Source organism: Plodia interpunctella, chromosome 12, assembly GCF_027563975.2.
Source record: "Plodia interpunctella isolate USDA-ARS_2022_Savannah chromosome 12, ilPloInte3.2, whole genome shotgun sequence".
NCBI lineage: Eukaryota > Metazoa > Arthropoda > Insecta > Lepidoptera > Pyralidae > Plodia > Plodia interpunctella.
Genome location: NC_071305.1, coordinates 8,885,032 through 8,907,308, shown reverse-complemented (window position 1 = coordinate 8,907,308; position 22,277 = coordinate 8,885,032). Strand labels below are relative to the sequence as shown.

The 22,277-nt window shown below is 36.2% G+C and overlaps 1 protein-coding gene and 1 non-coding gene across 3 annotated transcripts; both read right to left on the bottom strand.

The window, feature by feature from the left end:
• Window positions 1-230: 230 nt before the first annotated feature.
• TRNAD-GUC (transfer RNA aspartic acid (anticodon GUC)) lies at window positions 231-302 on the bottom strand. Its single transcript has one exon. It is a non-coding gene; the product is annotated as a tRNA-Asp (tRNA).
• Window positions 303-15,509: 15,207 nt separating this feature from the next.
• LOC128674163 (MATH and LRR domain-containing protein PFE0570w-like) lies at window positions 15,510-18,732 on the bottom strand. Of its 2 annotated transcripts, XM_053752543.1 has the most exons (5): window positions 18,488-18,732; window positions 18,072-18,116; window positions 16,936-17,190; window positions 16,392-16,527; window positions 15,510-15,890 (listed from the first exon to the last, which is right to left on the bottom strand). In XM_053752543.1, the coding sequence occupies exons 1-5, from the start codon at window positions 18,577-18,579 to the stop codon at window positions 15,717-15,719; spliced, it is 702 nt and encodes a 233-aa protein (XP_053608518.1). In that variant the 5' UTR covers window positions 18,580-18,732; the 3' UTR covers window positions 15,510-15,716. The 2 variants fall into 2 exon arrangements, with proteins under 2 accessions (XP_053608518.1, XP_053608519.1); XM_053752544.1 differs by lacking the exon at window positions 18,072-18,116 and having other exon boundaries at window positions 18,488-18,731.
• Window positions 18,733-22,277: the final 3,545 nt, after the last annotated feature.

The window sequence follows — 22,277 nt, the reverse complement described above, 5'->3', positions numbered from 1 at the left end:
TTTAGCAATGAAGTTTACAACAATTCATTAACAATGAAGTTTACAACTCAAATGTGTTAAGTATTTTCCCAATATTCGAATTTCTTTAAATTTATTTGGTGTTACATAACTACTATACTTTATTTACAATTTATATGTTCAACATACAGTTTGAGTTAAAACCCGTATTAAAGTCCTAAATAAAACACAAACACAGCAAAACAAAACAATAAAAAACAAAAAAAAAGGATCTCTCCGGCGGGGAATCGAACCCCGGTCTCCCGCGTGACAGGCGGGGATACTGACCACTATACTACCGAAGACTTGTGAGCAGTGACGAAAAAATAAGTTATAAAGCGCGCCGGTGAATAGAACGCTGCGGATGATTACACCGCGCAGTCGCGTCGCGTGACGTCACGTTTACGTAGCGTTTTATTTTTATCATGCGTTCTTCTTGCTTTGTGATTGGATTTGAATTGAATGATTACGCACTACCTTATACTAATCGCTATTGAGTCATATATCTATTTACAGTCTATCTCTTAACACGTTTATTTGTAACTAAAATTATTACCTATATGGAAAATATGGTTTAGTGTTTAGGCTTGTGAGTAAAATCTTTGGGATGAATATATTTTTAATTGCAGTTGATTTTCCAGTATTTTTTATGTAAGTAACATTAATAATATGTAAAAGTAAGGCATCCATACTTTTCGACGCGGAATTTAGCTGTGGGCTTTTTTTATAACAATTATATATATGGACAATCTAATATATACGTATTTGAGATTGGCTCTAGACGTCGCAGCCAAACACTAATAGTCGTTTAGATGCAAAAACATTTGAGAAACAATGTCCACCCAAAATGAAAACTGTGTTTGAAAATAGCTAATGTGTTTAGGAAGCATTGTTTGAAATTTTAATGCACTTTAGTAATAAAGAAATGTTTTTCTAAACGATTGAAGCCGAATCTAAGTGTTTGGACTTCCTAAGATACATACTTTGAACACTTAGATCTATGTAGGTATTTGAATGCAAAATGGATTCTTTTGAGTTCAAACGTCCTCAAATCTCCAAAGGTCACGGCAGCTACTAACATTTCTGGTAAACCATTGTGTCTTTAAGACTTCATCAGTCACTCATCGTGTAAGCATTTTCATACAATACACATGGACAAAAACAGAAAATCTACATGACAATGTAAAATTGACCTCCGTACCAGTTTGACCTCTAACCTTGACCTCTGCGACCTTTCGAGTTTGAGACGTGTGCTAGCACAGGTGACCTTAAGATGTTCTATCCTATTTTAAATATCCCACATCTCGTTAGCGAGCTGTTGAAATTATTGTGGATTTGTATGGATGTTTGTTAGACTGTGGCATTGTTTTGCTTGTAGGTAAGTTATGAATCTCGCTTGGCCTTTCCCCCCTGGTTTGCGTCAGTCCATGGAATAATTAAGCTTCATGTCACTGTTATGTTACACGCTCTTGTTGCCATTGGGACTGTACACTAAATTCACTCAATGTCACGGATAAAATTATAGGTACGTACAATCAACCGCACCTCAAGCTACCTGCAGAGTGCTCTCTGCACCGGCAATAGCGGCGAATTTGCAATGATTTTGGATAGCTTAGTTTGCTGTTGACTGTACCTAGGTAATTTAGCAAGTCACTTCTTTGTCTGTTTAACATTACTTTGTATGTAAAAAGAACAAATAAGTTCCTTATTAAGGTAGATTGACAACGTAGCAAAGGTTGTCACGTGTGGTGGCGCCCTAAAATAGGATCATTTCATTATCCTCACATGGATGTCGTTCGACTCGACGAAGCCTTGCAGCTTATAGGCAATACAAGCATTCCTAAAGAGGTTATACGTCTTCAGATATGCTATTTCGGTGCTGTGACACCGCGAAGCCTGGCTAGCGTAAATCTATAGATTTATCTATAGGCACTATTATTATAAAGAGGTAGGTACCTAAGCGTTCGTGAGTTACGGAGTACGGAGTGGTCCTATTAAAGGGCGGAAACCACACGTCACTAATATATTAATCTAATTTATGTGCCTCATAATAAGCCTTAAGTGAACATTTGCCTATTTTAGATTATCGAAAATTTTGTTAGCGAAAGCCGGATAACTGAGCGCTGTCTATAAAATTTTACGACACCTTCAAGAAACAAGCAATAAAATTGTTATTATACTCGTAAATGGTTAAAACAAACAGATATTCACTTATAATAAATAGGCCATTGCATGACATGATTGGTCATTTATTTATTTGAAGTCAATAATAAAAATTTAATTAATAATTTCAATAATAATAACTTATTTGAAGTCCATTTGTAATAATTTCTATATCACCTTAAGCATTATCCATATTAAAATAAGGAAAAATTTTTGTGAAGATCTGAATTTATGAATAAATTTTTGACTTTAATCTATGCCCATTTGCTCAGTCGCGCTCCGTCGTATTGCGTCCGTCGACAGACAACGCGGAACGACGCAGAAATTGTATAAAGTTTCGATGTACGTCAGTGTTAAAACCTATACCTAGAAAACAACGGAGCCGTGCTGCGTCGTCGCAACGGACCACGACTGAGCAATGAGGCATGGCTCCAATGGTCTTATATAAAATATGAAATTCATGGTTTTAGCATGAACAACAACATCGGCTAGTTGTTATAATCATCTTGGAATATTATATAATGCAGATTATGTATTAAAATATATATATATACATACGCATGAAGCAGTGGTAGTGTAAATGTGACGCCTGTGATACCGAAAGGTCAAATGTTCGAATCCTACTCGTATCACATGAGTTTGTATAACAATCTGTCAATGTTTTGTAGTTTTCATAGACCATCACCTGCTTCCGGTGAAGGAAAACATCGTTAGAAAACCTGCACACTGCTTCATTATTTTGTGTGAAATGGAGAAGGCAAACCACTCCATTAATAGTCCAAGAAAGTTGTTGTGTGTGTTTCATTCCACGTAATGACCACGACCCTCAGCCATTAGGAAAAACAATGAAGAATTAGCGTACAGAATTGCCACGACCACCGAAGCAAAAGCATAATGTTTATGTATGAATGTGTCAAATTCCAGCAAAATTGCCTTAGCCCAGTAAGGCATATTCGAAGCCAATTCAACTATTGTAAGTATTCTGGATCAGATGTGCTGGAGAAGATAGCCTTCTGCGAAGATTTATTGCAACAAGTACATATTGAATTTTAATGGTTATTATTCAAAATATTCCGCGACGAAAATTGTCCGCGCACTGAATATGTAACGTAGCGGTTTCTGCGATTGTCAATTGTAAGTAAATAATCTTGTGTTGACAAAGATGAAATATGTGTAGAAAGAGCAACCGTGCCGTGTGTGGCTGGAGGTTCTCAGAGCGTTACGGCCGCTGCGGCCGCGCTGTCATTACGATCCATCAATTTTCATGAGGGTGAAATCATTTCCAAAATCAATCATTCATATGATTTGATTACATTACCACAGTATAGATTACTTATTTTAAAGGCCGATAATAAAACTGATTCTTGTCTTTGTTAAAATTTGAAAAAAATCGTTTTCCAGGCTTCTTCCTCGACGACGACGACCTCGGTGGCGCAGTGGTAAAGTGCTCGCCTCTGAACCGAGAGGTCCCGTGTTCGGATCGGGTCATGATGAAAAATGATCTTTTTCTGATTGGCTCGGGTCTTGGATGTTTACCTATATATGTATATGTTATAAAATATAGTATCGTAGAGTTAGTATCCCATAACACAAGTCTAGAACTTACTTTAGGGTTAGCTCAATCTGTGTAATTTGTCGTAATATATTTATTTATATTTATTCCTCAGCCATTGAGCGTCCCTAGTTGTCAGATCATTGACAATCATTATTACGAATTAAATATTATCTTTGAGGTTAGCTATGTTTGCAATGTGAATGTCCAAAGGTCAAGCGTGAGCGTCTCTGGTCGGCATCCGCCTGTCAGTAAGAGACCTTCCGGTCAGAGGTTTTGGATAAATGACAGCTTCTGTGGTCAGCACGAGTGAATGAGTCAGGAATCAGTTTGAATGTCAAGTGTTATAATGTTGAATAGTTTGGTTGGTTTGTTTTTTTTTTCAATACTTCGACAAATTATTATATTTCACTATTATTATAAAGCCGAAAGTTTATCGGTCTCGCATGCTTAATTTACACATATAATTTTCTTGAAATTTTTCATAGATCAGTGTGCTATATAGTGTACACAGTGTATAGTCTACACAGTATACAGCCATATGCATACAGTAACATCCTTACATTTGATATTTTCATGTCGTATCGCATCGCACCTCTTTGTTCTAATGACCAAAAAGGACACGGGGTAGATATATATATATATATATATATATATATATATATATATATATATATATATAGTATCTCCGAACTCGGAGAGATAGCAATGCGAATTGGCGAATGGACATTGCACAGTTTGTATGAGTGCTCTTGTTATATATATATATATATATATATATATATATATATATATATAGTATCTCCGAACTCGGAGAGATAGCAATGCGAATTGGCGAATGGACATTGCACAGTTTGTATGAGTGCTCTTGTTTACCGCAATGAAAAACCAGCAATATACAGGATGCTGCCAAAGTTTGGCGAACTGTTCGCGGATAGAATAACACTGTGCCCCGCAATGGGACAGTGACATTTAACGGCCATCGTGCCTCACCTCGGCACCCACCGCTGACCGCTCGACCTCTGGTTTTAACGATTCACCCAACCTATAGGCCATAACCGTGATGGGAATAACCCATTTCTGAAAACCAGGCAAGCGTGAGAGGCAGTCAGCAAATGAAATTATAACAATTTCGTGTCGGATCGGGAATATCGCCGTTTAGGAGTCTGTAAATTTTTTTGGATATACAAATTACTAGCTGCGCCCCGGGACTTCGCACCCGTGGGAATTCAGGGATAAAAATACCCTATTTGTTATTCCAGTTTATATTCTACCCGTGTACCAAATTTCATAACAATCCGTCCAGTAGATTTTGCGTGAAAGAGCAACTAACATACACACACACATATACATCATCACAAACTTTCGCATTGATAATATTAGTAGAATTATCAGTATCACTACATACATAGTATAAAACGAAGTCCCTTCCCGCTGTATATCTGTATATATGTAGGTATGCTTAGATCTTTGAAACTAAGTTTAAAACTTAAAGATTTTGATACTGGTTTTTATAATATGATTCAAAATTAAGGTTTTCGTATATATTAAGGTTTATGTATAAATATAAAATTGATAGTAACTAAAATATCATATCACAGAGAACAGTTAATCAAAGAACATGGGCTAAACCAATACAACGTATGATTAAATGCAAGTAATGTGCAATTGTGCATGTGTCCCGACTTTATTAACATTTATTATGGTAATGGCCAGTTGAATAATGTTTTAATATCGGCTATTGTGCGCTGAGCGTGGGCGATGGCCGTATGCGTTGTTCTATATTGGGTTAGGCATTAGCGATGTATTTCGATACCTATCCTATGGAAAATACCTTTTCATTTTGCTATAAGCTTTTTTATTGTCGTTAGAGAAATCGTGTTGCTTTCAAACGCGCGACAATCTATGTACCTATATAAAACTCTTGCGTTACTGAGTGACTGACTGACTGACAAACAACGCTGAAATTTGGTGTGTAGGTTCCTAGGACAGTGTAGGGGAGCATTAAGAAGGGATTTCCTGAAATTCCCACGAGAAACGGATTTTTATTCACATACGAAGGTGTGGGCAAAAGCTAGTGTCATATAAAAAAAACATGTCTATACATCCCACTGGAAACCGTTAAGAAGTTCCCTCGTTAAGAACCGATCCTGGGTGTACCATCCGGTTATGTCTATCATAATTATGCAATATAATGGAATCTGAAGCGACGTGAGAAATTTCATCTTTTTAAGACAAGTGGAAGTAGGTGAATTTTATTACAGTCTAGACAAATATCATCATTTAAGAACGTCGTTCTTGTCGGTGGAGTTCCATCTCTTTCTATCTTCAGCCATTGACCTCCCTGTAAGACATCAATCTTGCCGTCTCCTTTATTTGGTCCATATAAGCCCTTCTTGGCTTTCCATTTCCTCTTTTCGCTTCTATTTATGTTTTTAATTGGATTATCGTGTCGCACAAGGTGGCGAACCATTTTTCCACGCCTCAACTCTTTAACTTTTAATAACGTTCTTTTTCTAGGTCTAATACTTCTGCATTTGTCTTCTTTTCTGTCCAGTTTATTTTCTTAATTCGTCTCCAACACCACATTTCGAAAGCCTCCAATCGGTCTCGATCCTTTTTAACAAATAGAGACATAAAGACAAATATCAGACAGGTTGTTTTCTTTTCTCTAATAATTAGCACTAATTAAATACAGTTATTTTATAAGCTCTTAGACGTGACAAAAATAAAATATTAATAATCATAACTTTCCCTAACGTTTCCATTTAAGGGGAACACCCCCGTCTCATTTTGGAGATGTGGGCACATCACTGTGGACCCGTGGTCAAACAGCGCGGTTGGAACAGTAGACAACGCAGCTTGTAATAAATATTATAGCTATTTGCTAGGAATAACTATATATTTTCCATAATACACAAAACACAACCTCGCATTTGCACTTGCGCAACTAAAAGATCCTTTACCCCAGGTCAGATATTTCGGAATGTGCTTCTCACAGCCCGGCGCAGCTCGTCTTCAAAGGTCGCGCGCTGACCGATAACGACTGTGGCCTTCCTAAACAGCTTGGCCGTTGCACCATGCGCGTTATAGTCCAAGAGCTAGGGACCCTTTCATTATATTGTCTAAGAAAATTATTGAAGAAGCTTGGAGCCATTCAATTTATAATAAATCTATATAATATAAAACACTTGCATTAACATGCGACAACGCACAGTCGAAACTACTGGGCGTAGAAAGCTGAAATTCGGTGTGTAGGTTCCTAGCACAGTGTAGGGGAGCACTAAGAAGGGATTTCTTGAAATTCCCACGGCAAACAGATTTTTACTCACATACGAAGTTGTGGGCAAAAGCTAGTAAAATTAGTAAAATGTAAATTAAGGCTAGGATATAAAATATAATTAAGATAATATAATGAAATTACTCCTAGTCTTCATTTATATTTTACTAGCGGCCCATTCCAGCTTCGCTCGGGTAAAAACATAATAAATTAGACCCCTAAATCTTCCTCAATAATCACTCATTCTATAGATGAAAGCCGCATGAAAATCCGTGCAGTAGTTTTTGAGTTTATATCGCGAACAGACAAACAGTCGCGGTAGAGGACTTTGCTGTGTTATATGTAAGGATTTTCGATCAATTAACTGGACTGGCATTTTTGTAAATATTTAATTTGTAAGTGTTTAGTATAAGTTTAATTATTTTAGTTTTAATTTTATTTATTTAGTTTTATTTTTATAGTTCAATCAAATTGAAATATAAATTTCTTTAATTGATATTTGAAAATTGAATGATTAATTGTTTTGGTTCATCCAAATTTTAGACCGTTGCACCATGCGCGGTATAGTCCACGAGCTAGAAGCCTTTATAATTGATGAAAAGATAGATCTATTTCTAAGTACACCTTTTTGAAAGTTTTTGACGTCAATAAGTGATGTATATCATCCTATATTGAATAAAGAATTTTGAATTAAAATTTGAAAATGGAATCCTATTGATACATACTTGATACCAGCATGCTTGTGATATAAAATTGATGGACACTCAAGCTAGTGAGGCGTGGTCTACAGCAGATCTCCGCACGAGCACTGTGTGCTGTCCTTGAGGATGCAGCACCAAGTTGCTATTACAACGACCCTTCTGGGTCCTCTGCCTGTTGATGACTTTCCAAGTGAGAAATAACATTTGTTAGGTTGGTATACAAACTCACTCGACGCAGGCAGGACGACCATTCGACGCACACGGTGGTGTTATTCGATGGTGATAGCCACCACCTCTTCGCATCACTAATCGCAAACGTTATGTGTGTGATGGGATACATATTCCATCACATATAGTGGGATATATACTTAAATAAATATTCCACAAAAGTCCCGTACAAGATCCCTCCCACGCCGGCGGTACTTCCTGAATATTCATAGACCGGCGATGCTGGCCGAGTCCTGGTGCGCGTGGGCACCGATCGCCGATTATGCACGCCCGCCAATTCATTTTATTCCGAAGAGGTCCATCAAATCTATGTATAAGACTTCTGATTAAAATTAATATAGGAAATATACATTGTTTATATCGACGACTTTGTCGTCAATAAATTTCTGATCACCATCGCGGAAATATGTACCATAGTATTATATGATTATTTTGTTTCTAGGGTTAAATCCCGTTACTTAACCCTAGAAACCCGTCGATTTAACCCGTCGTGGCCCAGTCCCTTGGGGACATGGATCTAACATGTAGGGGCCTTGTGAGACGTTTTCACACCATTGTGATGTACCTGCGATAATTTTTCAGAAAACGCAGGACTAATTGTGGAATAAAATGAATTTACATTGTATGGGGTTGTTCATTCTATAGTACTGAAACCTGTCCATACCAACACCTTGATTGAATGCAATCATGAAATGAAAGGACATAAAGGCATAATACACTTGCACGTCACGTTACGTCAGATATTTCTTACGGGGTAGATAGAACTGTTATGCCGTGCGCTTATTGGTAGAACGGACATTATATTGTTCCTGGTTACTAGCTCATCGCCTATGGATAGAATCTCTAGTTTATAGACCTTTCCCTTGATTGACTTTTACAATCTACGCGGGAGGAAAATCAGCTGGTACAATCTATGTTTTAATGTCGCTCCCAGCCCGACCAGTCAGACTGAAAAGAAATAAAAAAGTTCTTTCATTTCAATCTGGTACGTGTAATTAGGTGTGGTGTATTGATTAAGCTATAGATGATAATTTATAAATTAAATATTTATCGATGTGATCATAAACCCTGTGACAACTAGCAATTAGTACAAGCTTGCCCCGCGCCGTCTCTCATAAAGTAATATTATTGTTATGCCCTATGCTAATTCGTGTTTACCGTTGTTGTTTATTGACCATAGATTTGTAGAACGCTTTGTTTATGGTTGTTTTGTTTGGTGTCTTAATTGAAACATTATATCTATCGCTAATATAACGCAACCGTATTTGCTAAGAAAAATATCGTTTCTTATCTTAGTAGGACTGTGTCAATGTGGAGGGTTTTAACTTTAAATTTTCCACCCAAATATGCTAAAATCAGATAATAAAAAAATCCCACCTATTATTGTTTATAAAAAAAAAATCATCAAAATCAATAATATATTTAAATCTGTAACAATGTAAACAAGGATAATTCCATCTACGCGGTAATTTTTTGCAATTATATTGGTTCATTTTCGAAATTTCTCGATAAAAACATCACTAATATGTAGGCACCTATACTAAAATTAAGCCGTTACAAAAATAAACTGCGACAAGAATTATTGCATTTATTTGTGCAGTCAAGTCGCCGAATGCCTACTATTTGTGGATATTTGAAATAACGTGCGTACACAGATAAGACTTCAAATCTTTTAAGGAAACCGCTCGCTCTGTCTCTTTCTTTTATCTGAGAAAAATCTGTCGTTTCCTTTTCCTCAGACCACTTTCCAACTTTTGAAGCGAAGAATTGAAATTTAAAAAATACAATAAAATATTGGAGTTACAAGATATTCAGTTAATTTTATTTCCAGTATATCTATTTTATAGTAATAAGCCAAAGAGCTGACTGATGCAGTTTCTGATGAAACCATCGATGAAACAATCGACTGATTGTTCGAAAAAAACTATGCTTTTAGAAAGAAAAGTTTTTTTTTTTCAGATTCGCCATAAACAAGCAAAGAAATAAAGAATATTCTATATGTCACTTTTGATAAACTAAACATGATTGCTTGTTTTCTACACTCACTGTAGTTTGAGCCGGGCGGCGGCCAGCCGACGTCCGGCGAAAATAAAGTTTTCCAAAGAGTTGATGCGCTTTACGGCTAATAGTTGTACAGGGTGATTAAATAATGCTTGATAGTCTCCAAATATTGTATTTTTTCTTACTTGTGCTAGATTTTACTAAAAATGCAAAACACAATTTTTATCACAGATTATAAGAAATATGAAATTTTGTAAGTTTTCCATGATTTTATTTATATGACGACCTCAGTGGCGCAGTGGTAAAGTGCTTGCCTCTGAACCGAGAGGTCTCAGGTTCGATCCCCGGTCGGGTCATGATGGAAAATGATCTTTTTCTGATTGATCCGGGTCTTGGATGTGTAAATATAGTATCGTTGAGTTAGTATCCCATAACACAAGTCTCGAACTTACTTTGGGGCTAGCTCAATCTGTGTGATTTGTCCTATATATTTAATATATGATGATTGGTTTACTATATTTAGATTTTGGTCGAATAAATGATTTTTACTATGTTTAAATATAAAAATAATTACCCTGTATATCGACACACGCGTGCCGCGGTCAGTTGGCTCAGCGCCAACAAAAATGGCGACAGCCCACGGTCCGGTCACTGCCGGGCATCAAACCCGCACTCTTTGTGTACAAAAGCGGCTGGAATTTTGTTTGTGTAGCTCCTGTTTCGGCGGGACGCGATGATGGCAATGACATTTAGATTATATACATTAAAATACAACAATTTCGACGACGCACCACGCTGCAGCTCCGTTGGTTTTCTATGGGGTTTGATCCTGACATGAGTTGACGTGCATCGAAACATCATACAATTTCTAAGTTCGTTCGTTCTCGGAAAACAACGGAACACGACGAAGCTAAAACGTGGTGCGTCGTCGCAACTTAACGCGTCTGAGCAATGATCAGTCATCACGCCGGACTGCTACACTAGAGGTCGCGGGTTCGATCCCCGGTCAGGTCAAAATGGAAAATGAACTTTTTCATATTGACCTGGGTCTTGGATATTTATCTATATATGTATATGTTATAAAATATATGTCGTTGAGTTTATCCCACAAGTCTCGCTACTTTGGGGCCAACTCAATGTATGTGATTTATCCATATATATTTTATTTATTTATTTATGCGCCCTAAGTCTGCGAGAAGTACTATTTTATAACAAACTCAACTTGGTGACAGAATTGACACGTTGGCGTTTTCACAGAAGGCCGCTTTCGTTATCGGTCACCGGCTGACCTTTGGGGATGACCCCAAATTGACCCCACAAACCGCATAATTTCCCCGCATGTGAACTTATAACCATAAATTAAAGATCAAATGGAAATACCTACCACCGAATATAAGTATAGTAAATAAATAAATAATAAAATAAATAAATACTGACAAATCACACAGATTGAGCTAGCCCCAAAGTAAGTTCGAGACTTGTGTTATGGGATACTAACTCAACGATACTATATTTTATAACAAATACATATATAGATAAACATCCAAGATCCGAGCCAATTTTTTCAAAATTCCTAAAAATAAAATTCCGTGTAACACTGTTAGTATATGGCCTTCACGCTCAAAATAATATTCGGATCCACAATTTTTACAGTGAAGGCGCTGCGAGACGGTGGGTGTCGTGAATACTTGGCTTGCATGTACCTATAATATAATATCTGTGCTGATGTTATTTTATACACTGATTATATACCCCTTTATGTCTATTACAAAGAATTTAGACCTACAGTTCAGGTCAGTTAACCTTGCGGGAAGCATTATAGGACATGATGTTTTACAAATTTAACAAATATTTTATCGAAGCGAAGCGTAAAGGGCTAATAATGTAGCCGTCTTAACCACTGGACTACTTGGGAATTTCCTTTAGACCTGTGTGCCTTTGTAGGTTATATTCTACGCGTGTATATAAAATTACATCGCAAACTGTTCCGTAGATTATGTAGCGAGCCAACTTTCGCATTTCTTAAGTCGTATCAAAATTGTCGGAGTAGAATTTCCATGATTGACTCAAACATCTTTTCAAATTTCGAATTTATAATATTAAAAAAGATTTCACAGATTTTGGAACGAAATTTTTTTTTTTTTATTCTCATTCCAAAGTTAAAAAATCCTTTGCTGGATCTTCAAATAAAAAGCTAATTCACCAAAAAAATTCTCCACAAATGATGTAGCTATTGAAACGCCTCAAAAAAGCTTCAAAGTTGAAAAGCTGCCCTACGCGTTGAAGGGCGGGCGGGAAGGGTCACTCGACCCCCGGTCAAGCCTTTCCGCCCAATTGAGCGACTTCCGGTTGAGGATATCACGTGACCATGTCGTGAATAATTCAGGGGTTGGTTTATGGTTATAAATTATTGGCTTATTGCGTCTTTGCGAGCTTTTGAGGGTTTTAGAGGAAGTGAAAGCTCTTTGAGTAGCTTTTTAACCCATGCTTTTAATTTTGACGCTTTATACTACAACTAGATGTTGCCCAGAGCTTCGCTCCCGTGGGAATTTTGAGATAAAATATAGCCTATAGCAATCTTGGACAATGTACCTTTCTAATGGTGAAAGATCGTTTGAAATCGGTTCAGTAGTTTCGTAGATTGCCTCAAACATACAAACTCACAAACACTTACCTCTTTATAATAATAATATAGATGTGCATAAAATATAATAGCAATGCCACGCATTTATGGCATCACAGCCGATGATGAAACCAAGAATATGTTAGAATACGAGTGAGAATGCTCTCAAAATAGTGAAAGAAAATGTTACCATTTTGTGTTCAGCTGAAACGTTTATAATGATCGATACCATAGCCTTGGCAAAAATAATATTCTTAAAGGGGGTAGACGTCAGGCAGGCGTATTTTGGAAATGTTTTTATACATATCATACAACTTACGTATATATAATACTTTTTTATATATTATTATTATAAAAAATGTGTCCGATTTGAATAGTTTGAAAGTTGAAGCCAATTGTATGAAAAATCGCAAAAAAAAAAATCATATTTTCCACTCAATCTACCCCAAGCGAAGTGTATGTGTGAAAATAAACCTTCGGAAATTCCAATAAACCCCGGATCACCCTAGCTACCCTCATTTTGGGGTGTCCGGTGTTAAGAAGACCATTCACTTGTTTTCGACATATGGGCTTAAATCACAGAGAGAAAACTCACTACAAAACCAAGTTATCTCCTGCAGTTCTTTACGACTTTATATTGTACACATTACGTAATATTCTCGCTTGCTTAATTGCGTTTAGTGTTGGCACGTCACAATTTTCATGCCAAACTTTCGTGCAGTCCGTTTAGACTCTACGATATAGTGGTTATTGGTCATTTTTGTTTCATTGACGCGGTGTAGAGTTGGCACGTGTTAAATTTTTGAGGGTGAGAAAATTCCCGATATCCGGACCGGACCTGGCTATTTTTATTGGGGCTGTTAACAGATTTGGGTCATGTAATTCACACATCAAGGGACACCAGATTGTTTTTCTTTGATATGTTGACAATTTGGCCCCCGATGTGACTTCTATTTGAGTTGAAAGTTCCTTTTTATTGTGTTTTAGTGAAGGTTTGTGTACTTTTTTTGTTTCTTAGTTAGAAAATACAAGCACTATTTAGTAATAATACAATATTATTTTAAGTGAAATAATAAAAATTTGCTTGTGATAGAAAAATAACCTTTATTCCTATTATATACTCAGGAATGAGGACCTCCTGAGTGACTTTGGATATCTTTTGTCCCAATATTCTAAAGGAGCGAAGCCCCGTGGTATAAGTAATAAAAATGCTCTTTAAATAACCAAATACGAATGATATCAATTTCTTGGTTTCATACTATTTGGTTTTGAAGTAAATTATTAAAGCCTTTTAAAACCAAATTCACAAAAGTCACATATAAATTGTTTTTGACATTAAGAAATATAGTAAATAACATTGGATCAAAGATATCCAGTTGTAGAGAAACCTGGTCAGAAGTCCAGTAGAAGAAATATAATTAAGAAAAAAATATCTCATTTGATTTAGCGTAAGTAACTAATTCAGTATTGGGAATATTAAAATTCGTTACATTTTTTCATCCACAGACTATCCACCTCGGCACACCTGGGACATTGACAATGAGCTATGAACCCGGGCACAGATTATGATACCCTATGATCGATCGAGTCATTTGGCACGCACCATCGGTCAACTGAGGTTTGCACAACACTGCTCTAGTGTTGCACCTTTCTAATAACTATCGATATCGATTTGGGAACAACCTTATACCTTCCAAATAATATTGGCTTTCCCTCTTGACTCCACCTGCGTAAAATATACACCAAGGCTTTTCTTATCATCAGCCAGTCAATAAATCCAGTCAGTAGTTCGCGTTTGTGTTGGTAATGTCTTTGCACGATAAACTCCAATACTATTGGAATGAAAACGCATGAAAAATATAAAAATCCGTGCAGTCTTTTTTAAGTTTATCGCGAACAGACAAACGTGGCGAGGACTTTGTTTTATAGTATATAAGGATAGGGATAATCCTTATGAATTACATAGTCGCTCCAGCCCAGATATCAATGTGTCTGTGGTATTTATAAAAATCATAACAAAATATCGATATCGATACTCAGTTTTGCACAAAATATTATCTCAAAATCACAACACTATGAATAGTGACAACTCTAATACGTATTATTGACCCGATGATCAATGATCCACGGTTATTTAGATCAATAAAATTATGCAAAATCATCGTCTTATTGTTATGCCAGATATTGACCGTTTTTTTTTTGCAATTCATAGCCGTTGTTCAATTTGATGCCTTGATGTTATTTACTGTGATTGTAGCCGTTATTTTGTATACATACGGCAGTAATTCTAAATTTAAAAATATATATATATATCATCATTAATCATCAACAGCCAAAAGGCACAGGTCTGCTGAGGCACAGGTCATCCTTATGGCGGAATAAGAAGTATTTTGGCCTTGACCCACAGAAGAGTGTCAGTAATAACACACGCGATGTGTTGACGAATATAATACAATTTATTGCAGCGATGTATTATTTTTACACACGAAAAAGCGTTTATCTCAGCAATTAATGATATCCAAAACTTAGTAGAAGGGTCCCGTCGAAAAACTTTGTCTTTTGAACTCGCCAGTTAAGTGGATTTATTATCTGCCACTAACCGGTAGTTTTCGGACCCGCATCTAACTAACTTAATCTCTGTTTTAAGTTATCTGGGAATAGGTTTTAAGGCACGTATAATTAGGAATAAGGTACAGACACTATTAATACATGTTTGTCATGTTATAACATTTTTAATAATTATTTATTTTCTCTCCACATTAATATTTTGCATGTTATCAATAGACGGGGATGAATATCGAAGTAAAGGGGAGGCCTTTGCCCAGCAGTGGGACAAAAGATGTGGTTAAAAATAATAATATGAAATATTTGTGTAGAAGTGATGAGGTTTAACGCACGACCTATTCGAATCGATGCCCTGAAAGGAGACCAGATTCAGAAGAGGAGCATTCAACAGACAAAAAATCAATGATCAAAAATTTTATTACAAAAACAATACGCGAACATTATCAAAATAATTTTTACAGTCACAAAAACAGCACTTCGATTCACTTTTTCACTAACTATCAATCATAATATAAACTAAAGTGATCAGGCTATACTAAAGTGAATTAAGAACATAAAAAGTTGATTGGGTTTGTTTCTGTCAACGTCATATGTAGGGACCTACATTTATACGATAACAACCCGGACGACTGTCTGGAGAACTAGGAGAATTGTGACAAAGAACAGTACATTAGGTTGTAGGGACTTCTCTGGGGCACTGGATGTGGCCGTGTCGGCTGCGACTAGCGACTTCGGCGCGGGCGTCGGCATTGCCAGGGCTTGATTGTTACATCGGTTTAACTGTAATCATATAAATACTTAACATTTATCTTGAAGCGATTGTGTTGTGGTTCTATGAGGAATATATAATCGTGTGTTTTACTTATAAGACACTGATTTCAGTGTCTTGTGTGGCAGACGTGGTATAATTTATCTCCGCATACGTACGCCTTTCCTACATGGCGATCCCGTCAGCCGCGATCATGTTTACATTCCTTTTATCTTTTATGGACCAAAAGTCGATTCTATAGTTACGATAGTGTCCAACATTGGATTTTGGTTTAAAATAGGAAACAAAAAATTTTTTTTTATTAATTCCATTTGTTTAAATAGAACTTGCTTCTAGTGAAAGAAAACATCGTGAGAAAACCTGAACTGTACACTGTTGAGTTCATTAGAGACTTACAAAATCTGGAGCCAATAACATACACAATATGGAGATGAAGAGATCTTTTTAAATTTTCTAACGGAGGCCCTGTCTTCTTATGTGGTAGGATGTGCCCAAAATGATGAGATTCTAACCTCACAACACGTCGTGTCCGGGGTCCCAATGCAGTTGGACCGACATCCTCGGACCACTGCTTCGTAGGCGTTGTGTTTTGAGATTATCGAGGTGAAGCATTTGTCGTCCGCACTGTGACATGTCAGTGTATGGACTCTGAAAGACAAAGAAAATAAGTTTAAGTGGCTAAATACACATTAGATTTGTGTAAAACTGTGTGTGTTTTATCCCTTAGTTTCCTTGAACGCCATCCAAGGGAACACTTTATTCTAGGCCAGGAGCTAAACACTGTTACATATCTTATAGTCTGAATACCTTTGCGATGCAGTTCAGTTTAGGTCGTAAAGTGGATCGCGTTAAGAGATGATGGTAAGCCCCCTGAATTTATTAATATATACCTGAATTTTGTTAAAGTTAAAGGTATCACAAATAGAGGAAAAGGTAATGTAAAGGTGGATGGTTTGCGTTAGGGAAAGCGTGAAAATTATGGGCAAGTAACAGCGCTAAATGGAAGGAGTTAATATACTGTGATAACTGGAAAAAGTCAAGAAGAAAAAAGACTACCTGAATTTTGTGGGATCCAGGCATGACCTCATCGGCGTTTCCGACTTGTAGGCACAGACATAGCACTCCAACGGTCTTTTCTTCTCCGTCTTAGTTACAGTAGACATTTTGGTGGCAGCTTTGGTGGTCACCACTGGTGCCGTGGGCGCTCGCCTCGCAGCCGTCGACGGTGGTTCCCTGTCGTTCTTCTCGGACGTTTCTTCATCGTCATCGTCGTCATCATCGTCTTCTTCCTCGTCAGACTCATCTGGGCGTCTGGAAGGGGGTTTTCCTACTCATTCCATATGTTAACTGTATGATACCTACATTTATATCACTAGTTCAGTTGTATAGGGTACATATTTTTGGCAATGTCGTTTCTGTCTAGTTCTGGGGCAAGCTTAAAACGTGCTATTGGATTTCTTCATAGAGGACATGCGTGCCAATGGTGTAATGATAATTAAAGACGCCTTATGCGTAGATATTTTCATCAACTGCCTTTTGCTTCTGGTAAAGGAACATGTATTCAAGGAAACATGCACACTGGTTTATCACTTTAATATGACGACCGCTATTTGACAGTGTTCATGATATCATTGGTATCATCAAAATTTGACACCAGAAACATTAGAGTTAACACAAAAGAGTAATGCAATATATTGTATACATTCCAACAAAATAAATCCATTTAGAACGCCGATAATCTTTGTCTCAAAGTTTTACTAGGCTTGAGATATTGAAAAATTGCTATTTGCTGACCAACTACAAATATTAATTTTAATTTTGACAATGAATTGAAAGGGAACACTGAGTGCATTGCGTGATATCATTCCCACAATCCCAATGCAAAAAAAATAATCATATACTTTATTAGTCATATCAGAGTCCTAAAGCTTAAAATAGGTATAAGCATATTGTCTTAAAGCGATCTAGTTATAGTCATAACCGTTTTCTAATCATATTGAGATGCATTCCGAAAACTCATATAAAATAATTAGATCACTGAGAACACTGATTTATTTATAACACAAATAAAATTTGGATTGACCTTAAACTTATTGGCTAATGGGTTTTGGATTACATTTATCACAAAAAGTTTTGGTATTCGTTTTAAATGGGACTTTCTCAGCATTTCTTACACACCTTCGAATACTTACTTGTCTGGCTCAGCAGCGGGCTCTGGTCCTCCACCAGCTAGGTTCCTGGTTGGGACAATTTGACATAATCAACTAAATCGCTTTTTAAACAATCAAACATGACAACGAGTCAACAAATCCAAATAATTTTTAGATAACGACATTTCTGCCATTAGTACTATTTTACTTACTACTGATGTAGTTACTACATAGCTCGTAGATTGGTTGAAATCAATTTATCGTTGATGCGAAATTCTGTTTTTAAATTTTAAAATTTGTGATGTGCGAAAATGTGCGATAGAAGTCTAAATTTACACTCGATCATATTGCAAAGTAACATTGGCGATTGGTGATTCTTCTTCGAGCCACGAACGACGGTGAATGCGGCAAATATTGACATAGTCTGAGCAAGTACATTAGCCAGTACTGTTACTTACTCTTCTTCATCATCGTCATCCAACTTAGAGCCAGTCTTCACCGGCAGAAGTAGCAGCAAAGCCACTACCAGAAAATACCGCCACCGGACCATCTCAACTCCTCATGCGAAACTCAACACGAAATGTCCCCTACATATGCCTACACCTTGAATTTTTCATTTTAACCAGGAAAATGTACTTATTGAAAAATTGCTGACAATTGTTGTCTTTGTGCCTGACAGATGTTTAGATGGATTTCGTGTTTGGAATTTTTTCTTTGTTTTTCTGATTAAAGTTTTCTGGGTACTCTTTGGCTAATGTCAAACTACGGCCTAAACCACAGACACCTCTCGCTCATCTTCGCGCGTCAAAATAGTAAATCTTTTTCAGATACATAACGTTCTTGTTGATGCGCGTTGTCGTGTTCTTTTCGTTCGGAGCTGTGACGCCGCAAACCGCTGAGTCAACGTAAAAATAAACTTGAAAACGTTGACTATTCGGCCGTTATTATTTTACATCCGACTGCCTGCCTAATGTCATCTGTCTCAAAGCACCTAGTACGATATCCACGGTAGGATATGAGTGTATCCTCCGTGGAACCATTAGCCCAAACCACAGGCATAAATACTCTATAAAACATATTTTTTTTATTCGTCTAAGATTTAATTTGGTTTGATTAAAAATGCGAGAGTTTGTATGTTTGCTCTCATTCTCCATATAGATTATATTATTTCGATTATCTAGAATATAGGACCATTTTAAAGCTAGAAATAATGAAAGCGAAGTCCTAGAAGTAGTTCGCAAATTCATTCGGTTATTTCATCAGTAGCGCCATCTTGTATCGAGTATTAATACATGCTACTCGAAACTAGAGGGCGTTGTTCCTTAAAATATGTTTAATCCTGTTCACAAAAGAATATTAATTTATGGTAAAATTATGATCATACCTAATTGTCATAAATTCAATACATAGTGAGTATAACTATTTATTTAATTATTCGTAAATGATTCTTTTTCTTTACTTGTATAGCAGCGACTGTAACTATATTTACACACTCTATGGTAATGTATGTTGAGTCTGAAGTGTTTTAAGGTTTTATGTATCAATTTACAAGTGTTTATGCAAATAAAATAACTTTTTATCTTTATGATAATTTAAAAATCTTATTACTTTTATCTTATTAGAAACCGTTTCCATTTTCCACCGTTTTCCATTAAATAATTTCGATCCCCATGGCATTTTCCCTTATTAGAATGGAAATATGAATTATTATATATGGACTCTTGTCGGTGGAGTGGGTTCCACCATTTCACAACAGTTCTCCACGATTCAGACAACAACGAAGAATTGGCCAAAGATTGTTTTAGGTTTTATATAATTTTATTAACCGACAAAACGACATCCAAAGGCGGGAAAAACATTACCTTAACCATTACACCACCGCCGCTTCAAAGTTCACAATAATTGAAACAAAATGTCGAATTAAGAACGTCCTCCACAGTTCTGTGGTACGAAAGGCTAGACCGTCACATATGAGTAGTATCTCCAATTTATAGCTTTCTCATGATGTACTATGTTTTTCTATCGCTCTCAGACTGACATACATAGTTTAGTGAAGCTAGTAAATAAGATATATATATATATATATATATATATATATATATATCATTTTTCGTTAATTTTCATTGCCCCCTATAAAATGTAATAAATAAAAATAAAACTCTTACAGAGCTGACCAACAGGTAACGCCAGTCGAAAAACATAGAATACTGAGGGGTGCTTTCCTGTACATATATACTTACCTAACTGTTATATACTCTTATATATATACTTACCTACTCCTTGAAATACCAACGGGTACGTTAAAACGTACGAAGTCGCGAGCAATAGCTAAGATTACATTTGAAAGTTTTGATAATATTCGGATGGGTTGCTCTTAACAAACTTAATTGATGGATTACTGTGAAATTTTGTATACCTACACGTGAAACAAAACCTGACTTTGCTCGTAAGGTATTTTTATCCAAGAATTTTCCACTTTAAAAGCTTCAAGATGATCTCGACCACATTTTTAAGACTTTGTGAAGTTAATGTTACCCCATAATCTGCATCAGCGGCCTCTGAACAGCTATGAATAAATGAGGAGTAACGGTCTTTCATACACGCATAAACAGCGCGCTGTTGGAACCAAATGGAGGTTTCTGCCTTTTTTACCATCTTGATAGATAGATGTTTTTCTCCGCCAATGCAAATCAGTTATTGTAAGGTGTTTGTGAACTTGATGTATGTCTTGTAATATAAAATAAGGATGAGAGATGAAAATTCCAGGAAGCACCATTTCCGTGATCAGTAATATTAATTTATTTTAATAATTAAAATCATATTTTTCCTGTGTACAAAACTAGGACACAACTGTCATAGTTAGATTTGAAAAGAATCATTTTAGTTGTGCCCTAGTTTTTTTGTACACAGGAAAAATATGATTTTAATTATTAAAATAAATTAATATTACTGCTCACGGAAATGGTGTGCACAATTCAGTTCAAAAACACCGTCCATACAAACATATAAAATCTCTAGGATGGAGTATGTATAACACACAACTGTACACAATTACGACTCTGTCAGATCATATTTTGACCAGCCTCAGAAGCAGTGCTATTGTAGTTTCCATGTTCTTCTCAATTCACACACGCTCAATGGTAAATCCACAAAGGCCGAGCCACCGAATACCCGACCTCATTAAAAAATGAAACTCTCTATGAGGCCATAAGCCTACAAAACCACGTCAAAGTGAAAAGCGCCACCTGGCGGCGAGTAGCGGAACTACGCCACTTGCGGAATCAGCCTCTATACTTTTTTAATTAGCCTCATACATTGAGTGAATGCGTGGAAATAGGGTTTTTTTTCCCCTTTTTCCTCAGCCATGTGGTTAGTTTAACTTTGTGGAGTAAGTTAATTCGTAAGTGCTTACTTTGAACTGTGATAAATACGCTTTTGGGGTAGTAATAAGCCTTATTTTAAACTTTGAAGTGTTATGCAAAATGGTATTTTAATGATGTAAAAATTAATATGTTTGTGAGTTTGAGACAATTAAAGGTATTTAGTAAGACATGATTCGAATTTGGGGATGGAATCGTTAGGTCATGACTATGATTAAAATGATCTATTGTATTTTTAACTTGATCTCTAGTTTAGACTAGATTGACAAACATCCAAATAATTTTACTTTTATTATTATTATTATCAATGTGACACAAAAAATAATTTATCATAGTTGCAAAACCATTTAACATTTATTTTAGTAAAATAAACTTAATAGGCAGATTTATGGGAACGGTAAATTTAAATTTCACCACATAACTCGTCCAATTGAGAAATTTAACGTTTTACACTAAGAATTTGCGAAGTCATGAGGTATATGATTATGAAGAAGAGAGAACAATCCAATCAAATATTTGTTTCATACTTCGCCGCCATGGAAATTTGTGAATTAAATTCATTATATATTTTTTTTGTCTTTAAGTCGTTCCGCGATAAATTTGATACAATAATCTTAGATTCTAAGCGACGATGGCTTATTATGGATATGGCCCTGAGAGCATTACCGAATATTTTGGACACTGGAATGGAACATATGTTCATATGTTCCTCCAATCTTATAATTTAAGAAGATACCTGCCCAAATGAGAATGAACGAACAAAAGAGCTGAAACGAATCCTGAAAAACGTTGGGAAGCCTAATAAATCTCCAAGTTGTTTAAAAAGCTCGAAGCTCAAAGTTCTTTTATCTCAAAAAGTGCAGGCGAA

Excerpts from the sequence above, each read along its gene's own strand:
- LOC128674163 (XM_053752543.1), bottom strand. The coding sequence starts at position 18,579 with ATGGTCCGGTGGCGGTATTTTCTGGTAGTGGCTTTGCTGCTACTTCTG. Across the intron at positions 17,191-18,071 it reads CCCGCTGCTGAGCCAGACAA|ACGCCCAGATGAGTCTGACG; the intron begins GTAAGTATTCGA and ends ACCCCCTTCCAG. Across the intron at positions 15,891-16,391 it reads CGGACACGACGTGTTGTGAG|TTAAACCGATGTAACAATCA; the intron begins GTTAGAATCTCA and ends ATATGATTACAG.